This window comes from Diabrotica virgifera, chromosome 9 (genome assembly GCF_917563875.1).
Source record: "Diabrotica virgifera virgifera chromosome 9, PGI_DIABVI_V3a".
NCBI classification, from domain to species: domain Eukaryota; kingdom Metazoa; phylum Arthropoda; class Insecta; order Coleoptera; family Chrysomelidae; genus Diabrotica; species Diabrotica virgifera.
Genome location: NC_065451.1, coordinates 30,606,259 through 30,630,914, shown reverse-complemented (window position 1 = coordinate 30,630,914; position 24,656 = coordinate 30,606,259). Strand labels below are relative to the sequence as shown.

At 33.6% G+C, this 24,656-nt stretch overlaps 2 protein-coding genes across 4 annotated transcripts in view; both read left to right on the top strand.

The window, feature by feature from the left end:
* The window catches only part of LOC126892626 (gastrula zinc finger protein XlCGF57.1-like), a 34,811-nt gene extending 23,229 nt beyond the window's left edge, over positions 1 to 11,582 (top strand). Inside the window, exon 2 of the mRNA XM_050662247.1 lies at positions 6,576 to 11,582. Within this exon, the coding sequence (XP_050518204.1) occupies positions 6,576 to 8,038 (1,463 nt within the window). The 3' untranslated portion in view covers positions 8,039 to 11,582. The remainder of the gene's footprint in view (positions 1 to 6,575) is intronic.
* Positions 11,583 to 15,225: 3,643 nt separating this feature from the next.
* Positions 15,226 to 24,656, top strand: part of LOC114332802 (gastrula zinc finger protein XlCGF57.1-like) — a 62,486-nt gene continuing 53,055 nt past the window's right edge. For 2 of the 3 annotated variants that reach the window (XM_050662262.1, XM_050662261.1), the window contains exon 1: positions 15,323 to 17,167. In XM_050662262.1, the coding sequence (XP_050518219.1) occupies positions 16,142 to 16,804 (663 nt within the window). In that variant the 5' untranslated portion in view covers positions 15,323 to 16,141 and the 3' untranslated portion in view covers positions 16,805 to 17,167. Of the gene's footprint in view, positions 17,168 to 24,656 lie in introns of all 3 variants that reach the window. The other variant, XM_050662263.1, reaches the window with a different exon arrangement.

Sequence of the window (24,656 nt, the reverse complement as noted above, 5' to 3'; positions counted from 1 at the left end):
ATATTTTAACTGGGGAACAAAATGACCAACTATAATTAATTTTTATCAGTTTCATATTTAATATTTGTATATAATATTTTGTCATCCACTGATTTTAACATCTGCATGTCTGGATCACATTCTTCAAACAATTATTTCGCATTTTACATTAGAAACACGCAAACACAACATTTGTTGTTTTGCAAAGTTACATATATTATAATTATAATATATATTATATAATATATATTATAATGGGTCATTCCATTTCAAATCACTCAATTTTGGAGCAAAAAAAATTTTGGATCTCCGATTTGTCTGAAAATTGGTATATAGCTTCTGCGGGACGTAAAAATAAGATATTTAAGGTCAAAAATCTTCTTCTTCATTTTTTTCTCAAAATGTTATTTTATGCGATTTTACAGTGATTTGGTATTTATTTATACAAATTTGCATTTTCTATTGTAAAGTATCAATGGAAAAAATAATATTTTAATAGAAGGGACTCAAAAATGTCATTATAACAAGTTACTTTGATTCAAAACAAGCTTTTGATAAAATTTTATAGTGTAGAAAACGTTAAAATACCGTTTTTTTACATTTTTCTCGATTCCCAAAATACATCAAAATCGATTTGGCTGAAAATTTGCCCACAGATAGACAAAACATAGGACTTCAAGTGGTGAAAAGGATTTGAATTATATATTACAATACCAAAAAAGTTACATGCAATATTATAGTCAAAAATATAGGCATCTACTGTAAGTACAATTAACTCAAAAATATCGACTTCACGACAAAAATTGTTAGAAAGAAATTGTAATAATTGTAAATACGATTTATTTGGAATAATTTCAGTTCCTACCATTTTTGTCGAAAAGTTAAAAATGGCGGAGATATTGAGCAAAACAGGTTCTCCTTTAAAGTCAAGATGGCGGCAAACGTAACGGAGGAATTAATTCGTGATTTTAAATTTAGGCTACTATTGACTCCCCTAAAGATCAGAAAAATAAAATTTTGGGCAGCTCGGCATTCAAGGTCAAATGCTATCCCGACTGGACTAATATATACTTTTGAGTCTGATATTACTGCATGTAACTTTTTTGGTATTGGAATATAATTCAAATCCTTCTAACCACTTAGAGTCCTATCTTTTGGCTATCTGTGGGCAAATTTTCAGGCAAATCAATGATGATGTATTTTGGGAATGGAGGAAAATGTAAAAAACGGTATTTTAACATTTTTTACACTATAAAATTTGATCAAAAACTTGTTTTGATTCAAAATAACTTGTTATAATGCCATATGATGACATTTTTGAGTCCTTTCTATTAAAATATTATGTTTTTCATTGATACTTTACGACAGAAAATGCAAATTTGTTTAAATAAACACCAAATCACTGTGAAATCGCATAAAATACCATTTTGAGAAAAACAGAAGAAGAAGATTTTTTGACCTTAATTATCTTATTTTTACGTCCCGCAGAAGCTATATACCAATTTTCAGACAAATCGGAGATCCAAAATTTTTTGCCTGAGTGATTTGACATGGAATGTACCTAATATATATTATATTTTAGTTTTCCATCGTTAGCTTCTAACAGGCTCACCGAATACCAGAACTCTTCAATAAAACCTGAAATAGGTACTGATTGCACTGCTACTTGAAATCTGCAAGTTTGTTACACCAGAATCCAGTTTCATTTCTGTTTAATATTCATCTTCTACGTCCTGGGGCTAGATTCCGTGCACTGTAGATATCTGCACTTCGCTTTCTATCGATGTCAATTGTCGTGAAAATATTTGAATTTTTAGCTTTAATTGAATTATTTTCTAGTTTTGCTAGTTGATGCTGAAGTGACACTTAGGGCCGGTTGTTCGAACGCTAATCAACACTGATCACTATCAAATATTTAATTACTGTCACAACTGTCAATGTCAACTTTGGTTGGGTTGCTGAAAACATAATTTATTATAATTATGAGATTAGTTAATCAATTAACATAACAATTATTAACATAATTGATTAATTAATGTCATAATTGTAATCAATAAAATTGTTTTCAGCAACCCAATCAAAGTTGACATTGACAGTTGTGAAAGTAATTAAATATTTGATAATGATCATTTTTGATTAGCGTTCGAACAACCGGCCCTTAGTAAAACAAGAAAATATTTGAATTAAAACTAAAAATTCAAATATATTGACATTGATAGAAAGCGGTCGGCGGTGTTAGCAATTGTACACAGAATCCCACCACTGAATCTTATTTTCGGTAATGACATTGGGAAATTGTAACAAAATGTCTAAAAATTAATTTAGAAATGGGGTAAATACTATTAAAAAGCAAATTTTATTTTAATCATAAGAAAATGTTGAAATATACCAAAAATCTACTAATAAATATTGCCTACTAGAATTTTTTAAAATATATCAAAAATCTACCAAAAAAGTAGAAATCTACTAAATGTGGCAACGCTGCACTAACAGCGCTGGTGAAAACCGTCAAATCCCCTCTCCTCTACCCATGGCGCGCCATTTGAATTTATCAGATAAATGCACAAAACTGCCACTAACAGCGCTGGCGAAAGCTGTCAAATCCCCTCTACCCATCGGCTTATGGCGAATTGTGTCACTAATACTCTCAGCACTTTGTTGTAGTATATTATTTGCTCACAGTTCACTCTTACAATTTCTAATTCTCGATATTTCCGAAATTCGGATGAAATATCGGAGCACTCAAAATTGCGTTGTTTATCAGCACAGTGGCGTACCTCAAACCCACGCTGAAAGTAATGTTACAAATTTCTAGTTAACAGCGATAATTCTTCTTTTTGCGCAATTAAGATAATCTCTTGTTAACAGATGCTTAAGTATTAAACTTGCACTGAACAACGCAATATTAAGTTTAATTGAAGATTATTTTTAATCTGAAGATAATCTCACATTGAAAAATCGGCCCTTAAGAAATGTAATTTTCATTAAACCAACATTTGTGGCTCAATCCCATAAACAAAATATTAAATTTAACGTGCCACAGAAAACAGTTTCAGAAATTTGCTAACAAGGGACAGTTCGGCGGTTAACCTAACAAAAAAACCTTTGTTCGGCTGTTATTCTGTATCTTCTTTTAGAGTTTTTCCAAAAATCGACATTTTATTTATAGGTCAAAACGGCAAACAGGTGTATGTTTTCAAAAAACTTTTGATAGTGTGTAAAAAATATATTTTATATCAGCTAGCTGAGTCAGACCATTTTGAGCCCACGTGAACAGCAGATCAGCTGAGGAAGACTGTCATTTATTAAAATGGTAAAAGGAACTACAATCTTATGCGACCTCTATATTCATAAATATTAATTAAAAAATTGAAAATGACTAAAAAGCCATGTATAGGTTAAATGAATTTAAAGTTAAGATACTAAATTTTAAAGTTAAATTTTCAAAAGATTACTATTATTACTATTGAAGTGAAATGTTAACGTGTATATTATAAGTTATCAAAATTCTCCCAAAAACAAAACTGTTATAGTTCGACCAAGTGTAGAAGAAGTTAGATGAAATCAAACCTAGGAGTCTTTTCCAGTTTCCAATTTTATTTATAATCAATCGAAAACTAAAGTACATACTTTTTGGGGATGTGCCGCTCGCCTAATATGTAAGTCCACACTGTAAACAACAACAAATTTTATATTGCCAACGTCAAATTATAATTGAAGGGTACAGGCAAAGAAGGTGCTATGTCAATTTTTGCAGAAAATGAGTTTCTGGTTCTTTCTGTTAGCCAGCGGTCTTCACTACCATTCTATAAATCAATCACCGCTATGAACATGTTCGGTCAGGAATAACAACATACTTATTATTTTAATTTCTCTAGGCAAGCTAAGAAGGTGGCAAGTCCGGGCGGTCCCAGCGAAAAAAGTGCTGTCATGTTGTACTCATAGGCTGATGCCATCGCTGCAATTCCAGCAAAGTACCCCACACAAACGGGGTACTTTGGGATTTCGTTCATACTTTGGGAAAATACTCTGAAGGATTTTCAAGATATAGAGGCACAAACTCGGAAAATTATAAGATTTACTGGGTATTCCAATTCCCTGAGTTTCTGGTTATCTGGCAACATGTAGAAGTTTGGATCAAGAAAAAGTTCTAGTAGTCTAGGATTTTTTCTTGGCTATCCAATGGCGACCTTTACTTTGACCTTGACCTTCAACGGACGTCATCTTCTAGAGTTTCGAGGGTTTTCGGCATTAAATTGATATAAACAGATTACTCATGGGTTTGTGGGATCGCTAAGCACGAATATGCCATCTGAATTGGCCTCCGGAGGACGTGGTGGCTAGGGCCACTGCAAGGGACGTCATCCTCTAGAGTTTCCATGGTTTTCGGCATTTAATTGATGCAAATGAATCACTGGAGGGTTTTTTGAGGTCGATAAATACGAATATGCCACCAGAATTGACTCCCGGAGCACCTGGTTTCCAAGGTCAATGAAAGGCGCTCCTGGAGTTTCGAGGGTCCTTGGTACTACATTAATGCAAACGGATTAGTTATAGGTTTTTGGGGTTACTGAACACGAATACGTGATCAGCACAGACACAGGAGCATCTGGTGCCCAAGACAGGTTATCTTCTGGAGTTAAAAACCTAAGAGTAATCCATTTGATTCCTCCGAAACTCCAGAAAATAACCTGTCTTGGGCACCAGGTGCTCCTGTGTCTATGCTGATTACTTATTCGTGTTCAGCAACCCCAAAAACGTATAACTAATCCGTTTGCAATAATGTAGTACCAAAGACCCTCGAAACTCCAGGAGCGCCTTTCATTGACCTTGGTAACCAGGTGAGATTGGGAGTCGATTCTAGTAGCATATTCGTGTTTAGCGACCCCAAAAAACCCTCCAGTAATTCATTTGCATCAATTAAATGCCGAAAACCATCGAAACTCTAGAAGATAACGTCCCTTGCAGTGGCCTTGGCCACCACGCCCTCCGGAGGTCAATTCTGATGGCATATTCGTTTGTAGCAATCCCAAAAACCCATGAGTAATCTGTTTATATAAATTTAATGCCGAAAACCCTTGAAACTCTAGAAGATGACGTCCGTTGAAGGTCTAGGTCAAAGTAAAGGTCGCCATTGGATAGCCAGGAAGAAATCCTAGACTACTAGTACTTTTCCTTGATCCAAACTTCTTCATGTTGTCAGATAACCAGTAACTCAGGGAATTGAAATACCCCGTAAATCTTATAATTTTCCGAGTTTGTGCCTCTATATCTTAAAAATCCTTCATACGATGGAGTTGTGCCCACCAGAACTTTTTATCGGGATGCTTCAAAGAGTATTTTCCGAAAATATGAACGAATTCCACTGGGACCTAATTTCCATAAGGTTTGTGTGGGGTACTTTGGTAAATAAGCGAGTTTTCGTCCGTGCATAAATAAAAAACAAATACTAGAGAGCCTTTAAAACCATTTTTCTCGAAACTTATTATTTTGACATGGCACCTTCCGTGACCAGACATCTCGTAACGCGACAATTCATAACCGGACAAGTGGTAACGGACAACTCGTAATGGCGACAGTTCGTAACAGCGACACTTCGTAACGGCGACACTTCGTAACGGCGACAGTTCGTAACTAGACAAATTCGTAACGTCAAAACTGAATTATTCTGTTTATTTGTGTTAACGTGGAAACTAACTGTTATTCTAGTTATAATTAAAATATGTTTATTAATTTAACGAATCAGTACCGGGATAAACATGTTTAACACATTTTAAATTTCGTGTTTCAGAAAAGTCTTCAAACACAAACAAATATTTAAATGCATAATAACTTTTAACAATATTTTTAAAAGTTTATCCCTCTTATTGTTACTTAAATTTGCATATACTTAGACAAAAAGGAATAATGAAGTATGTAATTCGTAAAATTTTTAAGCCGACAACTGTCTTTAGACATTCGCAACTTTATAAGTACAAAACATTTTTCTAAGTAAAGTATTTTATTTAAACTTGTTTGCGTGTTTAAATACTTTTATTATATTCTGAAACACGAAACATTAAATGCCTTAAAAATGTTTATCCTGATACTGATTCATTAAATTGATAAACATAATTTCATTTGTAACTGTGATAACAGTTAGTTTCTACGTTAACAAAAATAAACAGAATAATTCAATTTAAACGTTACGAATTGTCCGTTACGAATTTGTACGGTTACGAACTGTCGTTGTTACGAATTGTCCGTTACCATTTGTCCGGTTACAAACTGTCGCGTTATGAGATGTCATGGAACCAGCACCTTATTTACCAGTACCCTTCAATTATTTTCATGTCATTAGTTGAAATTTGTTAGATGGCTACATTGCCGACTTCCCTTAACTAAACCATAATTCCGTAGCAGCTTTTGTTTCTTTGTTGATACCTAGTTCGATAGCGAAAATTTCTTGTGAATATGTTTACTTATTCAATTAATATATGTAAAACACGAATGTCTACTTTTTTGTTATTATTTTTTGCACGACCTAAAAGGCTTATTTCCCAAAATTATCCATTTTTGATTTAAGAATACTGATTAACAGATAATTATAATTTCAGGTTTCTCTTGCAAAGATAAACAAACTGATGCAAGTAGCCTATTAACCGATCATGCTAGAAGGAATGTACATACTGGGGAAGAATCTTTTAGGTGTGAAGATTGCACCAAAGAGTTTTCAACACAGGATAATCTAATAATACATACGAAATTGCATACTGGTGAAAAACAATTTTCAATGAATGTGAACATGAATGAAAAACCATTTGAATGTGAAATTTGCACCAAATATTTTTCAACGAAACTACTTTTAAAATCTCATATGAGAGTGCATATTGGTGAAAAACGATTTGAATGTGAAATTTGCACCAAACAGTTTTCACTAAAGGGAAATTTAAAAAGACATATAACAGTGCATACTGATGAAAAACCATTTACATGTGAAGTTTGCACCAAACAGTTTTCAACAAAAAGTGGTTTAAAAACACATATGACAATTCATACTGGTGAAAAACCGTTTGAATGTGAAATTTGCACCAAACGGTTTTCAAGGAAACACGTTTTAAAATGGCATATGGCAGTGCATACTGGTGAAAAACCATTTAAATGTAACCTTTGTGGAAAGCTGTTTTCAATGAATGCTAATTTAAAAGTACATATGAAGTTGCATACTGGTGAAAAGCCATTTGGCTGTGAAAATTGCACCAAACTGTTTTCAACGAAACGACTTTTAAAATCGCATTTAGGAGTGCATACTGACGAAAAACCATTTAAATGTAACGTTTGTAGAAAGCTGTTTTCAATGAAGGCTAATTTAAAAGTACATATGAAGTTGCATTCTGGCGAAAAGCCATTTGGCTGTGAAATTTGCACCAAACAGTTTTCAACGAAACCACTTTTAAAATCGCATATGAGGGTGCATACTGGTGAACAACCATTTAAATGTGAAATTTGCACCAAAGAGTTTTCGGAAAAGCACCATTTAAAAAATCATATGACAATGCATTTTGGTAAAAATCCATTTGCATGTGACATTTGCACCAAACAGTTTTCAACAAAAAGTAATTTAAAAACACATATGACCATTCATACTGGTGAAAAACCGTTTGAATGTGAAATTTGCATCAAACGGTTTTCAAGGAAACAAGCTTTAAAATTTCATATGGCAGTGCATACTGGTGAAAAACCATTTAAATGTAACCTTTGTAAAAAGCAGTTTTCATTAAAGAGTAATTTAAAAGCACATATGACAGTGCATCCTGGTGAAAAACCATTTAAATGTGAAATTTGCACCAAACAGTTTTCAACGAAACCACTTTTAAAATCGCATATGAGAGTGCACTTTGGAAAAAATCCATTTGCATGTGACATTTGCACCAAACAGTTTTCAACAAAAAGTAATTTAAAAACACATATGACAATTCATACTGGTGAAAAACCATTTAAATGTGAAATTTGCACCAAAAAGTTTTCAGCGAGACAAGTTTTAAATACACATATGATTATGCGTCATACACATGAGTAAATACACATAAATCTCATATGCGAGTGCATGCTGGTGAAAAACCATTTAAATGTGGAATTTGCACCAAACAGTTTTCAGTAAAATCGCATATGAGAGTGCATACTGGTGAAAGACCTTTCACATGCAAAATATGCAACAAGCAGTTTTTAAAAAGTTCTAATTTAAATAATCATAAATATGAAAGCACATACTAGTGAATAGGGTGAGATAAGCACAGTGCTACTGTAGACGAGCAGCACATCCTTAATTTGAGGCTTAGAAATCGAAAAAGCGACCATGATAGGTGAATGGCAAATTTTGGTGATTCTTTATGTTTTCGAGGTCGCTGAATCCGAATATGAAGTTTAGTTTGATCTAGAGTTGGTGGAACATGTTCAAAAATCAAATTTTAAGCAAAAATGCGAAAAACAATTTTTTATGATTTGGCAATTTTAACTCGCTGTAAATATTTCCTTCTGAAGATGTTACTTCTAGATATTCTGAAGATACGGGTAATATGATCGGTCATAAATTTTCTTCAAACAGTTTTCAGCAAAACAACTTTTACAATCGCATATGACAGTGCATCCTGGTGAAAAACCATTTAAATGTGAAATTTGCACCAAACAGTTTTCAACGAAACAACTTTTAAAAGCGCGTGTGAGAGTACATATATATAATATCGGTTTACAACGTTCTTCGACGTCTTCCGATTTCCTATCTCCATCTCGTTCTGTCATTCCATAGATCGTCCTCGAGTTCTCTGTCCTTGATTTCTCTATCAACTCCTTCTCTCCAACTTCTTCTAGGCCTTCCTGGTCTGCACCTTCCTCTTGGTTGCCATTCGAGGATTTGTCTTGGTATTCTATTCTCCGGCATTCTCCTTACGTGTCCGTACCAGCTGAGTAGTTTCGTCCTGATGTCGTCAACAATAGTATGTGTAACTCCCATGATTTCTCGGACTCTCTCGTTTGTTATTCTGTCGCGTCTAGATATTCCCGCCGAACGGCGCCAGAAGTCCATTTCTGTTGCTCTAAGCATTTTCTCTGTTCTGTCTTTTAGGGGCCAAACTTCGCATCCATATGTTGTGATGCTTTTTATTATAGTGTTATATATTCTTTTTTTGTTTTCCTCTACTTGGAGGCTATGTTGGTCTCCTCCGATATTCATGTATTCAGTTTTTTCCATATTCACTTCTAGACCCCACTCTGTAAACTCTTCTAATAGTTTTCGCATCATGTAACTAAGATCTTCAGAATCCTGTGCGATGATCACCTGGTCATCCGCAAAGCACAGCGTGTACAAAGTTGAGTCCGTTAGTGGTATGCCCATATTCGTACATTTTTTCTTCCATTTGTTGAGTGCTGCTTCGAGGTATATTTTGAATAGTGTTGGTGAGATACAGCATCCTTGCCTTAGTCCTTTAGTTACTGTGAATCCAGGTGTTATGAGATTTCCCGTTTTAATTCTTGTTGTTTGTTGGTAGTACAACGTTTTTACGGCTTCAACCAATTCTATATTTACATTTGTTTTCTCCAGTGCCTCCCATAATTTAACCAGTGGGACACTATCATACGCTTTTCTAAGGTCTATAAACATCAGATGGACTTCTTGACCACGAGCAACTTTCTTTTCAATTATCTGAGTAATGGAGAAAACATGATCTATTGTAGATCGACCTGCGCGAAAACCAGCCTGTTCTTCGGCTTCCATATTTTGGTATTCTTCTTCTATTCGATTTTTAATAAGTTTTCCATATATTCTGCTGATACTGCTAGTGACTGCAATTCCTCTATAGTTTTCAGGTTTTGATTTATCTCCCTTTTTGTGGATAGTGCTCAGATGTGATTCTTTCCATTCTTCAGGTATTTCATGGTTATTCAAGCATTGCTGGAAAAGTTGTCTTAGCCGCTTAATTAGAACTTTAGGTCCATATTTGATGAGTTCCGGAGCTATATTTCCTGGGCCAGGTGATTTGCCATTCTTCAACTGTTTGCATATGGTTTCGACTTCTCTCTCATTTACTCTGATTGGTGATCCTATCAACCTGACGCCTTGTATACCGTTGGATTGTATCTGTTTGAAGGGCTCTCTTGTCTCTGTTAGTAAATCTTCAAAGTATCCTTCCCATGTTTGTGGTGATATAGACTGAATAATGTCTTTCTTTCTGTCGTTTCTTAAATTTTTTAATAGTTTCCAACTTTCTGAACTTTGGCTTCCACCTCTATGTATGTATTTAGCATGGTACACTTTTTTGTCCAGGATTCGTTTTTCTTTTGACATATTTTTCTTCTGACCCTCGCTTGCATTCTTTTATAATGTATTCTGTCTTCCACGTTTTTTGTGTTCAGATATTTTTGATACAATTCTCTTTTCTTTGTTATTTCCTGCGAAATATCTTGATCCCACCAATACGGTTTTCGATGTATGGTTTTTTCATATCGCCCTAGTGCTTCTAAGGCAGCGGCGTGTATACATTCTTTGATGTTTTCGTATGACTGATTCACATTTCTGGTATTATCTTCCGTTTCAATTAGTTTTTCTTCCAGTCTACGTTTATATAGGTTTTTAACACTTTCTGGGTGTAAACTATTCAAATTGTATCGTACTTCTTGGAGCTGTTCATTTGAATGATTACCTTGCGGTGTTTCTTTTTCTATCTTTGGTGGAAATGAAATATCTGAACGTAGGAGATAGTGGTCACTGCCACAAATTGGTCCTCTACATGCTCTCACATCTGTTGTTTTAAGTCGACTTTTTTGTTTAAGAATGACATAGTCTATAACTGATTTTAAGTTGCGGGTTTCCTGAGTCCACGTATATTTATGAATATTTCTATGCTGGAAATATCCGTTCATTATTCTAAGTCCATTCTGGTCGCAGATATCTATTAGCCTTTCTCCGTTATTGTTTGTGTTATCTTCTCCATATCTGCCAACTACTTTGTCGTTGTTCTTTTTCCCTACTCTGCTGTTGAGGTCTCCTAGGATTATTATTTCATGTGAGAGTACATCCTGGTGAAAAACCATTTGAATGTGAAATTTGCACCAAACCGTTTCTATTTATTTATTTATTTTTTACGGGCAAGCCCAATTCTATAAAAATACATTACATTTTTTAATTAAACATAAAGTGTTGCATTCCAGAACAAAGTTCTTCGAATTATAACCAATGCTCCGTGGTATGTTCCGAACAACATAGAAAAAGACATCCAAGTTCAATCCATAAAAACTGAAGCCACAAAGTACAGTGAAAAATACAAAAACAAAACTAGTGTTCACTCTAATGACTTAGTGCTCGAACTGTTAAATGTCAACGATGAAGTGCGTCGACTAAAGCGTTTTAAGCCTACAGACTTAATAAACAGATTTAAATAAAATTATTTAACATTTACCACTACATTATTAACTTTGTTTGTTAACTATATGTTAAAGGAAGCCTCTTACTGGAGAGAATTCCTACATGGCATTTGTTCTTCTAATAATTGTCATAAAATTTACTTATTGTTACGAGTGATAACAGATTGTAAATTAAATGGAGCTTAATAAAAAAAGTGTTACATAAATACACAGTGTACAGTTAATAACAATAACATAATATAATATAAAAAACACATACAGAAATATAAATATAATATAGAAGTAAATATTATGTAATATTAAATAATAACATAAAAACAAATTAACAAATTACAGACGTTTCACTAAAATATTGATCCCATGTAAATTTCTTTTAAAACGACTGATGGAGTTGTCAAACAGTTGTAAATTGTAAAGGGAGTTTGCTAAATTCAAGACTCTGGGTGCGAACGAAAAAAGTGAATAATTAAACCTATAGAAGGGTACATAAAATGTTCGCACTTGTCTAGTGGTGCGAGGTAGTTGAGAATAACTGCATATACGATTTAAGATCTTGAATAATAGCAAAAGCTCCCTTTGTTTTCTCCGGCTTGCAAGAGAGGGGACCTTCAGTTGATGCTGCCATACAGTGTAATCTTAATAGGTATGAAGCTTAAAAGCAATGTAACGGAAGAAACTATTTTGGACTTGTTCAAGTTTCCTAATGTAGACCAAGTAGTGTGGGGACCACACTGAAGAACAATACTCGAGGTGAGGCCTGACCAAGGAGAAGTAAAGAACTCTAATACTGGATACGTTTGTAAAATCACGAGTTGTTCTTTTTACAAAACCCAGCATTTTCATAGATGTTTGAATGACATTGATGTTGTGAGTATGTATTGAAACAAAGAGAATTTTCCAGTGTAATCCCCAAGTCCTTGATTTTATTTACAGTGTTGAGCAATTGGCCATCAATGTAATAATTTGATAATATTGGATGGTGAGTACGGTTAAAGTTAATTACATGACATTTGCTGGAATTAAGGTTCATACCGTTAAGTGAACACCATACAGAGAGGTTAGTCAGTTCTAATTGCAATATTGCGCATCATAAAAGTTTTCAAGAAAAGAAATTTTACAATCGCATATGACAGTGCATCCTGGTAAAAAACCATTTGAATATGAAACCTGCACCAAACAGTTTTCAACGAAATCACTTTCAAAAGCGCATATGAACAGTACAGTATTAGAGTGCATACTGGTGAAAAACCATTTGAATGTGAAATTTGCACTTAAACAGTTTTCAACAAAACAATTTTTTAAAATTGCTTATAAGAGTGCATAAGTAATGGTGCATAATGTATTTGAATGTGAAACGTGCACCAAACAGTTTTCAACGAAATCACTTTTAAAAGCCCATATGAGAGTGCATCCTGGTGAAAAACCATTTGAATGTGAAATTTGCACCAAACAGTTTTCAACAAAACAAGTTTTAAAATTGCATATAAGAGTGCATAGGTACCTACTGATTAAAAACCATTTGAATGTGAAATTTGTACCAAACAATTGTCAACGAAACAAGTTCTAAAATCGCATATGAGAGTGCATGTTGGTTAGAAACCATTTTAATTTGAAATCGCATAAGGTAGCTGCACGATATTACGGCCTAGTACACAATTGCGGTCCATTACATTTAAAGTCATGAAATAAGATACATTTTGAAAAGGCGTAATACTCACATACTATATTCAAATCTATGATGCTTTTGAAAGCAGTAATTAAAATTCCCGCCATTTTTCATGCGACTGCTGGCACCTTCACTTGTCATGAATACCCAGTATGCACAGAATCGTTGAATAAGCACCTCGTGTTATTGTTTATGTTTAACGAGTGATCCGAATCATCATAGAGTTCTCAATAGAAGTTGGTAAGACTTTATAAGAAATATCTATATTTCCAATAACCAATATGCATTTATTTATTTCATTTTAATTCTTTCGTAAGATAATTTTTAATATGTCATTAAAAAATTACATTTTAATGACGCACCCAATTATGTTCTCATTCTGTATGTCATGTACGCTATTCCGTTCTACGGACGGAATTAAGGAATAAAAGGTTCAACTGTTATTACTTGTTTGTAACGCTTTATTAACCGAATTGGTCAACATTTTCTGTATAAGGGAACATTGAAATGTAAGAGTTTGCTTGAGATAATTACGTACTAATATTCTGTCAACCACTTTCTTATTATTTGAATTCTAAACTGTGTTATCTCAAAAATTAACCGAAGTCATACCATGAATTCGATTTTTCAGTCGGCATTTTTATTTGTTTATTTGAGGAGATAGTAATTATTTCTGGGCCTTACTTCTTACTGATATTACTACTTTTACTTTCGTTACGTGTAATTAATATTTTCTTGAAAAAATGTCGTTTTAATGACGCACGCAATTATGTTCGCATTTTATATCTCATGTACATTATTCCGTCTTATGGACGGAATTACGGATGGGAAGGGTTAAATATTATTATTATTTTTTTTATTCATAATCACTCTAACGGGTAAGATTATTGTTTTTTAGGGCTACTAAAACGTGTAACGGGTCGATTGAGATATTTACGTGCCAGTATTTGACCAGTCTGTTTGTTGTTATTTGAGTTTTATAATGGTATTTGTTCAAATATTCCTTAATAGAGTCATGCTGTATAGTAATCTTTTTATGAGTATTTGTTTTGGTTTAATTAAGAAACGTAATCAATTTTGTTAGTTTTTTTTAAACGACATTTCAAAACACATTATTGATTTCGTTGGTTTTATTTTAAATTAACTGGGACTGTATTAAATCAGAAAAATACATTTAATTTAAATAGCACGGTTATAGGTTCACAGAATATTAAATGACCATAAAAACGTCCTTTAGACCATAATTTGAAATGGCAATGTAGCTTTTGTCCATTATTACATTTATACGCAGCTAAACTATATTTAGCAGTATGTATGATAATATTCTTAAATACGGCCCTACTTGAGTCTTATATATGTAATTTTTTCCAGATAAAATGCCATCAAAAAGGTACACCCCGGAATTATTAAACGAAGCCCTGGAATCTATCCAAAGTAAAACAATGTCTGCGTATAAAGCTTCGAAATTATACAATATACCTAAACAGACATTATTAGATAAGATACACAGAAAATACACAAAACAATCATTTGCTGGAGCCCCAACTATTCTAACAACAACTGAAGAAAATCTTATAGTAAAATGGGTACATCATTTAGCAGACATTGGCTTTCCGGTTACTAAAGATCAGTTATTATATTCAGTCTCAAAACTGCTCAAAGAGCTAAATCGTCCACACAAATTTAAAAATGGTTTACCAGGCAGACATTGGTATGAGGGATTTTTAAAAAGGAATTCAACTATTACTAAAAGAGTCTCTCAAACCCTTACCACAGCGAGGGTTGGTGCCAATGAAGAGAAGATTAGAGCTTGGTTTCAAAAAATTTACAGTTACTTGGAAGATAATAATTTGGTTGAAATTCTCGAAGACCCTTCCAGAATTTTCAACTGCGATGAGTCAGCATTTTTTCTATGTCCCAAAGGTCAAGGTGTTTTAGTACGAAAAGGTACTCGGACCGTGTATTGCATGTCTGGAAATGATGAAAAGGAATGTTTGACTCTTTCCCTGGGCTCTTCTGCTGATGGTAAATTAATGCCCATTTTTGTTTTGTTTCCGTACAAGAGGATTCCACAAAATATATTATCGAAATATCCCTCCACATGGGTACTAGGTAGATCGGATAGTGGCTGGATGACGTGCCAAACATTCTATGAATACGTCACAAATGTTTTTTATCCATAGTTATTGAAACAAAATATTAAAAGACCAGTTATACTATTCATGGATGGACACTCTTCCCACCTGTCGCTGCCTCTAAGTGAATTTTGTAGAGACAATGACATTGTTTTAATTGCCTTGTTGCCTAACTCCACACATATATTGCAACCCATGGATGTGGCAGTTTTTCACAGCCTCAAAAATGCGTGGAGGAAAAAAGTCCATGACTGGCGAATGCAAAATAATGGTCGACGTTTAAAGCGTTGCGAATTTGGTCCACTGTTAGAAGACTGCATTTTAGTTTCTTTAAAACCTGAAACTATACAACATGGATTTCGTGCTTGTGGATTATTTCCTTTCAATCCGGATGCCGTAAATTATAGCAAGCTCATAAAATCGTCGAGTTCTAATAACACCACTAATGTCAACACTCCATCTACCAACTTCCCGATACAATCCTCCCCAGGAACTTCAACCACCAAGAATTCGGACCAAATAGTCAAATACTTAGAGGAGTGGGCAGGTAGTGAGAAAATACGTAAATTTAAAAAATGCGATGGGGATTGGATAGGAGATGTAAAGGATACAAATTTGTATCTTTTTTGGAAAACAGTCAACAGCAGTGTAACGACAAGTGAAAATACAAACGATAATAATTTTGATTTGGGCAACTCAACGCTGGAAGCAAACTTTGTGGATAACCTGTCTGACATTAATGTGGATTGGTCTGCCGTCAACGATGAGGATTTTATACAGTTTGACGTACAAAAGGATGGCTTTTTGGAATATTCTTCCCAGGTTAATAATTTAACAACAAAGATTGGTTCAACACCAGACTCACAACAACAATCGGTGACACTATCTGATAACCTACTAATACCTGAAGATCTTACAAGACGTATCCAAAACTGAAACCACACTTAGTAAGAATAACTGCGACATGGAAGAAGGAGTAATACCTGAAAATATTGCAAGCGAAAGACATTTCACACCAGAAAAAACTAAAATCACAATTAGTGAGAATAACTGCGACATGGAAGAAGGAGTAATACCTGAAAATATTACAAGCGAAAGACATTTCACACCAGAAAGAACTAAAACCACACTTAGTAAGAATAACTGCGACATGGAAGAAGGAGTAATACCTGAAAATATTACAAGCGAAAGACATTTCACACCAGAAAAAAGTGAAACTATAGCAGTTCAGTCCTATCAACAAACAATTAGGACACAAAATGATTCCAAGTCAGAATTTTCTACACCGTTTAAAAATGCATTCTATTGGCCAGAAACTGCCTCTACTAGCCAAAATAAAAAAACGGTCAAGAGAAAAATAACTCCAGCAGTAGCGGCGTGTTCAGAATACATAGAGTACCAAAGACGTGTAGAACAAGAAAAGAAAAGTAAACTGGAAAAAGCAGCATTGAGGAAGATGGAGAAAGAAAACCGACTAATAAATGAAAATAAAAAGAAAACTAAAAGCGCAAAACAAAAGAAACTGTCCAATAATGGAAAAAGAAAAAAGAACAAGAAGCAGGAGAAAAGAATTTATCCGATCAAGAAAATAAAGATGATAACTGCGAAACAAAAAATCACACTCTAACCTCTTCCTAAGGCAATCCAGATAGGAGATTACGTAGTGATTTCATACGAAGGTGAAAGGTTTCCAGGAATTGTAAAGGCAGTTATTAACAAAAATCCAAAACAATACGAGGTCAAAACAATGACATATAGTGGAACCAATTGGCGCTGGCCTGATAAGGACGATATACTAATTTACAACTCTGAGGATGTCTTGAAGAAAATAAAATGCCCTATACCAGTCAACAAAAGGGGTATATTTTCTGTTCCGGATTTTAATGATGCCGATAATTAGTTTCTATTGTGGATTTCCAAACTGTTGAATTTTAATTTTTTTTTAATATGTTTTTCAGTAACATCCTTGTGACTAATTTCAACTAACAAGGTATATCCCATTTTTTTATTATTACGTCTTTTACTTGTATTTTCTAGTGCTATTATTTCTAGTACACAAGTTTATTTGACCACATAACCGTAGGCCGGAAATAGGTGCCCACTAGAACGGAATTACTCTAGTCCTCGAAATTATAGCACGTAATTAAAGACATTGGAGTGGTTATTAAAAATATTAAATTTGATATGAAATGTAGGTTACTCTATAAAAAAACACCGCACTCAAAATATAAAAGTTCTATTTTTGAGTTAAAATTATACGACATACCCATATATTTATTTTAACAATTAGAATTTTGTCTCAAAGGTAGAAAAGTCTTAATAGACCGGAATATGGTACAATTACCTTATAAGATTACATCTCTCAATATCTTATCATCATCTTGTTGACCCTCAATATCTCTTCAGCATCTGTTCTCACTTCGTCTATCCACCTCTTCCTCGGTTTTCCTTATGGCCGACGTCTCACCATAGTTCTGCTATGCGTTCTACTAGGTGTTCTATCGGTATCCATTCTTATAAGGTGACCTTCCCAGCGCAATCTTTGTATTTTTGCATAATTTGCTATAGAGGGTTCTCTGTAATATTGGTATAACTCGTGGTTGAACCTTATTCTCCATATACCATTGTCACAAATGGGTCTCAGCATCCTCCTTAATATATTTCTTTCAAAAGTATTAATAAGGCTTATTGTCTTCTCTGCCATGATCCACGTTTCTACCCCATATGTTGCTATTGGCCGTATAATGGTTTTATATATTTTAAACTTAACTTCCCTATCTTGTCTTTCGATCCAAACACCTGCGACAAAGAGGAGTATGCTTTGTTAGCATGCATTAACCGTTTCCGTATTTCTTCCTCCTCTCTGCCATTCTCTGTTATCTGCAGGGGCGGCTCGTGATAGTACAAGATGGTGAGGCATACTACACTTGAGGAATATTATTATTATTGTGGTTATCTTCTCTTTAATGAGCGGAAGGTTAATTTTGTGAAGTCATAACGTGAGAGAGAGAGAGAGAGAGAGAGAGAGAGAGAGAGAGAGAGAAACTGTTTTCTGGTCAAGTCTGTGATAGGTTCATACTCATAGTAGCTGTTTTTTAGCTAATAATAATTACTAATACCACATATCAAGACAGTATGCATCAGATGTTTCGTCCTTCTTGCGTCTCCTCGGCGTTGTACAGCCATATTAAGCAAAATTTACATTAGAAACTACATGAGAACAACGGACAACAACTGATTTTATTTAATCAGTTGCCAAAATGAAATTATTGTACGCAAACAATATACCTACAAACACGTAATAAATACATTTTAGAACTACTTTGATATATGGGAGGCAACACTGGAACAGGGGCAGTTTTAACTGTGGAACAGGTTAAAAATTTGGAACTGTCAGACAAAATAGACTTAAACTCTCCGAACAGACGAACAGAGATTAAACTCTCATGCAAAAATCAGACTGCTATTTATCACCTGTCATAATTCCTGTCATTTGACATATTCTACATGTTCGACTTATTCAAACGCCCATTTGGTGATAAATAGCAGTCTGATTTTTGCATGAGAGTTTAATCTCTGTCCGGAGAGTTAAAGTCTGTTCTGTAGGACAAAATACATGTACCGTTTTCGTGGTCTGACCGTTCCAAATTTTCAACCTGTTCCACAGTTAAAACTTCCCCTGTTCCAGTATTCCCATATATCAAAATTTGTCCGACTAGATACCCTTAAGCTATTAACAAATTTTCAGCTTGCTATTAATCAACTTTTTTTATACGCGGGATTCAGACCTATTATATTGTAAATCCTATTGAATATAGGGCAATACAAACAAGCAAGAAACAAATTACTGTTATATTATAAGATTGATTTTTATCTTAAATAAACTAAGGGTCAAATTTTGTGTTTTTGGTTGTTTACTTTGTTTTATAAAAAGCGTAAAAGAAAATTAATTATTATCAAATTATAATAATAAAATCAAAATATTTTTTACGAAATAAAAGGAAGATATCGAGCACTGAGTTTTATTCAATATTAAAAAGTAGACTTTCGTCCCCTAGAGCATCTTCAGGGGCATTTCGTCAAACAAAGGAAGGTATTCTCGAATGTAGTTAATTGTCTGAAGTGGTGGCAACTTAAATTAACATCTATCTGACAAATATTTAACGTACACTACACGAAGGAGAAACAGATAAATTTGAGTGCAGGTAATTTTGGTACTTATACATTTTGAAGATGGAGGTACAAACAGATAAATTTTCTGTTTGTTCGTTACAGTGTTGTGTACGTTAAGTATTTGTTAGATATATGTTAATTTAATTTGTCACAACTTGGGAAAATTAATGACATTCGAGGATACCTTCCTTTTTTTTGACGAAATGCCCCTGAAGATGCTCTAGGAGCGAAAGGATACTTGGGCAAGATTAAATAAAACTCACTGCTCGATATCTGCTTTTATTTCGTAAAATTCATATATTCGAGCATTCAACCGCTTCCTATTTTGAAGTTATTTTAGTAAAAAACTTCATAAAATATAAATTCTGAGTAGAAAACTAAGTTCTAATTTTTTTTTATTAATTAAAGAAACTTTGCCATACTTCGAAATACGAAATAAGTCGATGATAAGTCGGAAATTGAAATTTACTAAACACAACAGCAAGTCATTTACTGTCACTTGCTGTTGAGTTTAGCAAATTTCAATTTCCGACTTATCATCGACTTATTTCGTATGCTTTAAATGATGACGCACGGGTAAAGATTCCCGGACTCAACTGTATGTTAGTAATTTATAAAATACAAGTGGTGCCTGTCTCATTCTGTTCTGACATAAGTAATTATTAACTATTTAAAAATGACTTAAAACGAATTAAATTAAAAATAAATTTCGGCCCGGACAGATATTATTTATTTTTTGGATCGTTCAAAACAAGAAAGCACTTTCGTAAGTTTTCTCTAAGTTGATCGTTTTCAAGTTATAAACAGTTTAAAACTGAATAAAGAACAAAAGATGGCGATTTTCATGGCTCGAAATAAAGAGTAAATTATATTATTTTTGTAACCAATAAATAGCTAAATTCAAGTTCAAAACTTTTTATATCAGGTTCCGGTAAAAATTTTTGCCATGGTCTATTCTAAAATGTATTTTTTAAATTGTTAATGAGGAAGGTTCCTTATGGGAAAACGGGCTTTCGGGCTGCATTAACAACTAATAAACAATTTTTTTTTCTTCCTTATTGGCTTTGGATTACTTGATCCATTCAGCCACGATAGATAATAAATTACTGTTTGCTACAATATTCCAAATATAATACATTGCATTACATAATACATTAGGTACATGTGCGCACATATAATACTTATGCACGCACATACATACATACATATGTAGAAGTGGAAACATTTAATTGACCAGTAGGTATACTCCTCATTCATGGCCCTAACCAACTTAAATTAATTTACAAATAATTAAATCGACAAAAAAAAACTACATGCTAATACTAAATACTAATACTAAATGCTAATAAATATATGTTTTTTTTTACACAGCGATAAGGCTTCAACCCGGATCAACCCCGCGGAGGTTTACACCCTCTTTGTGTTTTTAATTTTTTTTTTTCTCTTTTTTATTTTTTTTATAATTTATTATACTTTTTTTTATTTATTTATTTTTTTTTTAATAAGATTTAATTTTTTTATACATTTTTTTTGAATACATATTTTTTTGTATAATTTTTTTTTTTTTTTTTTTAATTTTTTCAATATAAACTTTTATACAATTCTATTCTTATTACCTCCCTGCAAAATCTACTTAATGAACTTTCACAGGGAGACAATATTACATAATAAGGATAAACATAAAAAAACAATAATTATTGCTAAACACATTCAACCGGACTCATTCAGTGCAAGTTAAATTTTCCTCTTAGTCCTTTTTAAAAACTCCCAGATGATTTGTTTAATTTTAGAATTTCTACGAGACAAATATAAAAGAGAAGCATTATTTTGTGGCAAAGGTATTTCTTCTTGAACCAGATTGTTCATCAAAAACTTAATTGCAACATCATTATGTTTGCATCCAAACAACCAATGATTAATATCGTCAACATATCCATTGCAATCGCAAAGATCTGATTCGGATAGGTTAAATCTATAGAGGTATGACTTGACAGTGGCATGATTAAAGAGACATCTAATAAACATGGCATATATATTTCTATTGGGATAACTTCTGATAGCAAAAGGCTCAGTAGGTAAACTAGGATGAATTTTGGTGTAGAGATTGTTGCTTCGATTGCAGAAAGCGTGCCACTCAATATCCCAATTTTGTTTCAAACTTTTCTTGCGAGTAGCTGTTAGATCGCTTCTATCTAGCCAAGTTATTTCCGATCCTTTTAAGATTGCCTCTTTAGCAAAAAAATCTGCTTTTATGTTACCGGAAATACCAATATGTCCTTTTACCCAGACGAAAGTTACAGAAGTCTGTTTTTCCAGTAGCTTTAGTTGGTTTTCTAAAATTTTGACGACAAGGCTATTTTTATATAAATGTTTACGTGTGTTTTCTAGAGCTAATAACGAAGATCTTGAATCTGACATAATTACAACTTGCTTGTTAGAAATTTTTTTGTTGACAGCCCATTCTAGAGCTTGATAAATCGCGAACATTTCTGCAGAGTATATGGAACATTGTTTATCTAACTTGAACATCAAGGATTCTTGGTGATCCGGAATATATACAGCACATCCAACTCCCAATCTTGATTTTGAACCATCCGTGAAAATCCTGCATGGATTATCAAGCTTGGCTATATGTTGCTGAAAGTCAACTGGATTCTCACTGTCAAAATTTGGGAACCAAACATTAACATTGGCATAAGATATATTAAAACTCGATTTAAAGAAAGTTAATTCACCTGGACTGTTTAGGTGCTGAGAAACGTTCGAGTATGCTACTGCTAAAATAGGAGAATTCCTGTTGTGCCACCATTTGTCGACAAGATTAGAAACAGAGATGTCACATATTTTTTGTAGTAGTTCAGTTTGGTTGTAAGATTGGCATTTAAGAATAAATTTTTCAGCCAAAAATAGTCGTCTTAAATGTAAAGGAGGCTCCATGGATTCAGCTAAAAGATTCTTTATAGGCGTAGACTTGAGCGCATCTAGAACTAACCGCAGAGCCTTATATTGAATGCGATCTAGTTTTTTAAGGCGACTGTTTGTGGCAGATCCATATTGGCTCCGTGCGTCTCCCCTCTACTTACAGTCACGTGACACGCTGTCAGATTTTGTAAGGACGTTTTAACATTGAGTCTTATGGGATTATTTTGTTAAACTTGAATATTTTATTTTGTAGTAATAATAACCGAAAAAAATTGTTAGAATTCATTAGTTATTAATTTATACTGTAATTTATAGTGCAACAAAAATATTTTCTTTTGCGTTAATAAAGATTTATTGACATAAACTGCGATAGTGAGGTTATGTATACAAAATCGAACTGATAATCAATATTGGAAAGTGAAGAATTTATATCAGATTAAGTGCGTTTTTATTTTCTGTTTATATTAATACATAATATCACTAGCGTGACACGGCATTTTTTTTAAATGTCTCATTTAAACATACACAAAGCGTCCTTATAAAATTTCAAAAATCCGCCACCATGAGCAGGTCGGTCGAATTTGCTTTGACACTTTGTTAACGCTCGGGGCGAATAGAATGCTTCCATAGTCGAGAATGGATCTGGTATAAGCACGATAAAACATTAAATTAATTTTAGGGTCAGCACCCCATCGATAGGGATTAACTACTTTAAGAATATTTAAACTTTTCTCACATTTTATTAAGCACTTATTAATGTGTTCATCCCATGTTAACTTGGTGTCCAATGTAATACCAAGATAAGTGTAGTGCTTATGAACGGGTATACTTAGGTTGTTAATCATGATGCTGGTCATAACTGGTAAGCGATGTCGCGTAAAAAACACCACCGCTGATTTATTTGCAGTAAGGTCAAATCCTTGTTTAAAAAAATACTCTCTTGCATCACCCAGTACCATCTTAGTTGAATTAATACTTTGTTGGTACAACTTATTCACATTGTAAAAGCAGAAATCATCTGCATATTGTAATATACTGCATCTAATTCCTATACTGTGGAGATCTAGAGTGTATAGATTAAACAACAAGGGACTGAGGACTGATCCTTGTGGTAAACCTTGATGCACTACTCTTGGGCCAATCAATATATCATTACATCTAATAAATACCTGTCTATTAAGGAATAGGTTTACTAATACATAAGCACACAAAGGTGGAATACCTATGTGCTTCAGTTTTTCGAACAATAAATTTAAATTGACGTTGTCATAAGCCCCAGAAATATCAAGAAAAATGGCAGGTAGATAATTATTATTTGAATATGATAATTGAATATCAGTTGTTAATTGAGAAACACAATCAATAGTTCCCTTGTTCCTACGAAAGCCATACTGAGACACTGGAAATATATTTTTGTTCTCACACCACCATTCTAATCTGCTTTTCATAACTCGTTCAAATGTTTTAAGCAAACAGGACATGAGAGAGATAGGCCTTAATTCGGTACGCTGGTTTAGTTTGGGTATAGGAATAACCAGGCATTGTTTGAGGGCGTCACAATGATCTCCTTTAAGTAGAATATTGTTGTATATTTTGCACAAATAATATATAGCAATTGCAGGTAGGTTTAATAGCATACTATAGTTAATGCCGTCAATACCAGGGGCTGTATTTTTAGAACTCTTGATATTTGCTTTAAGTTCGTCAGCTGAAATGGGGGTTAGTAAAAAGTGGTCATTAGTAGAGATGCTCGGCATAAATAGTGGTAAATGGACATAATCCGGAGAGATTTTTGTAAAGAGCCTTTCTACCATACATTCATCATTAGCGGTGTACTTTTTGTTACCTTGAATTTTGTTTACCCTTTTCCAAAGCTCTGAAGGTGAAGTTTGCCTAGTAAGTGAGGAACAAAACCGAGCCCAACTAGATTTAGCTTTTGAGCGGAAAGTTCGTTTACATATAGCTTCATTCTTCTTATATTCCATGAAGTTTGAAAGGGTAAGATTAGATTTATAAATTTTAAAGGAATTTTTTCTAGCGTTAGAAGCAGTGAGGCATTCATCATCCCACCATGGTGGCGATTTGAAAGATTTGACTGACGGTTTGATAATTTTGAAAGATTTGTTGGCTGCATCAGTAATAGAATCTAATAAAAAGAAAATCATTTCGTTTGTTTGGTTTTTATTTGGTTCGTGTCTGAAGGCACTTTCTACGTTGTTTCTAAAATTATCCCAGTTTGCATTAGACATCGACCATTTAGCCGAAGATATAAAAGTTCTATTTTCAATTTTCATATTCTGCACAGAAAGTCTAATTGGAAAATGATCTGATCCATAGGTATCTGGAAGAACAGTCCAGTCAAAGGATGGACATAAACTAGAGGA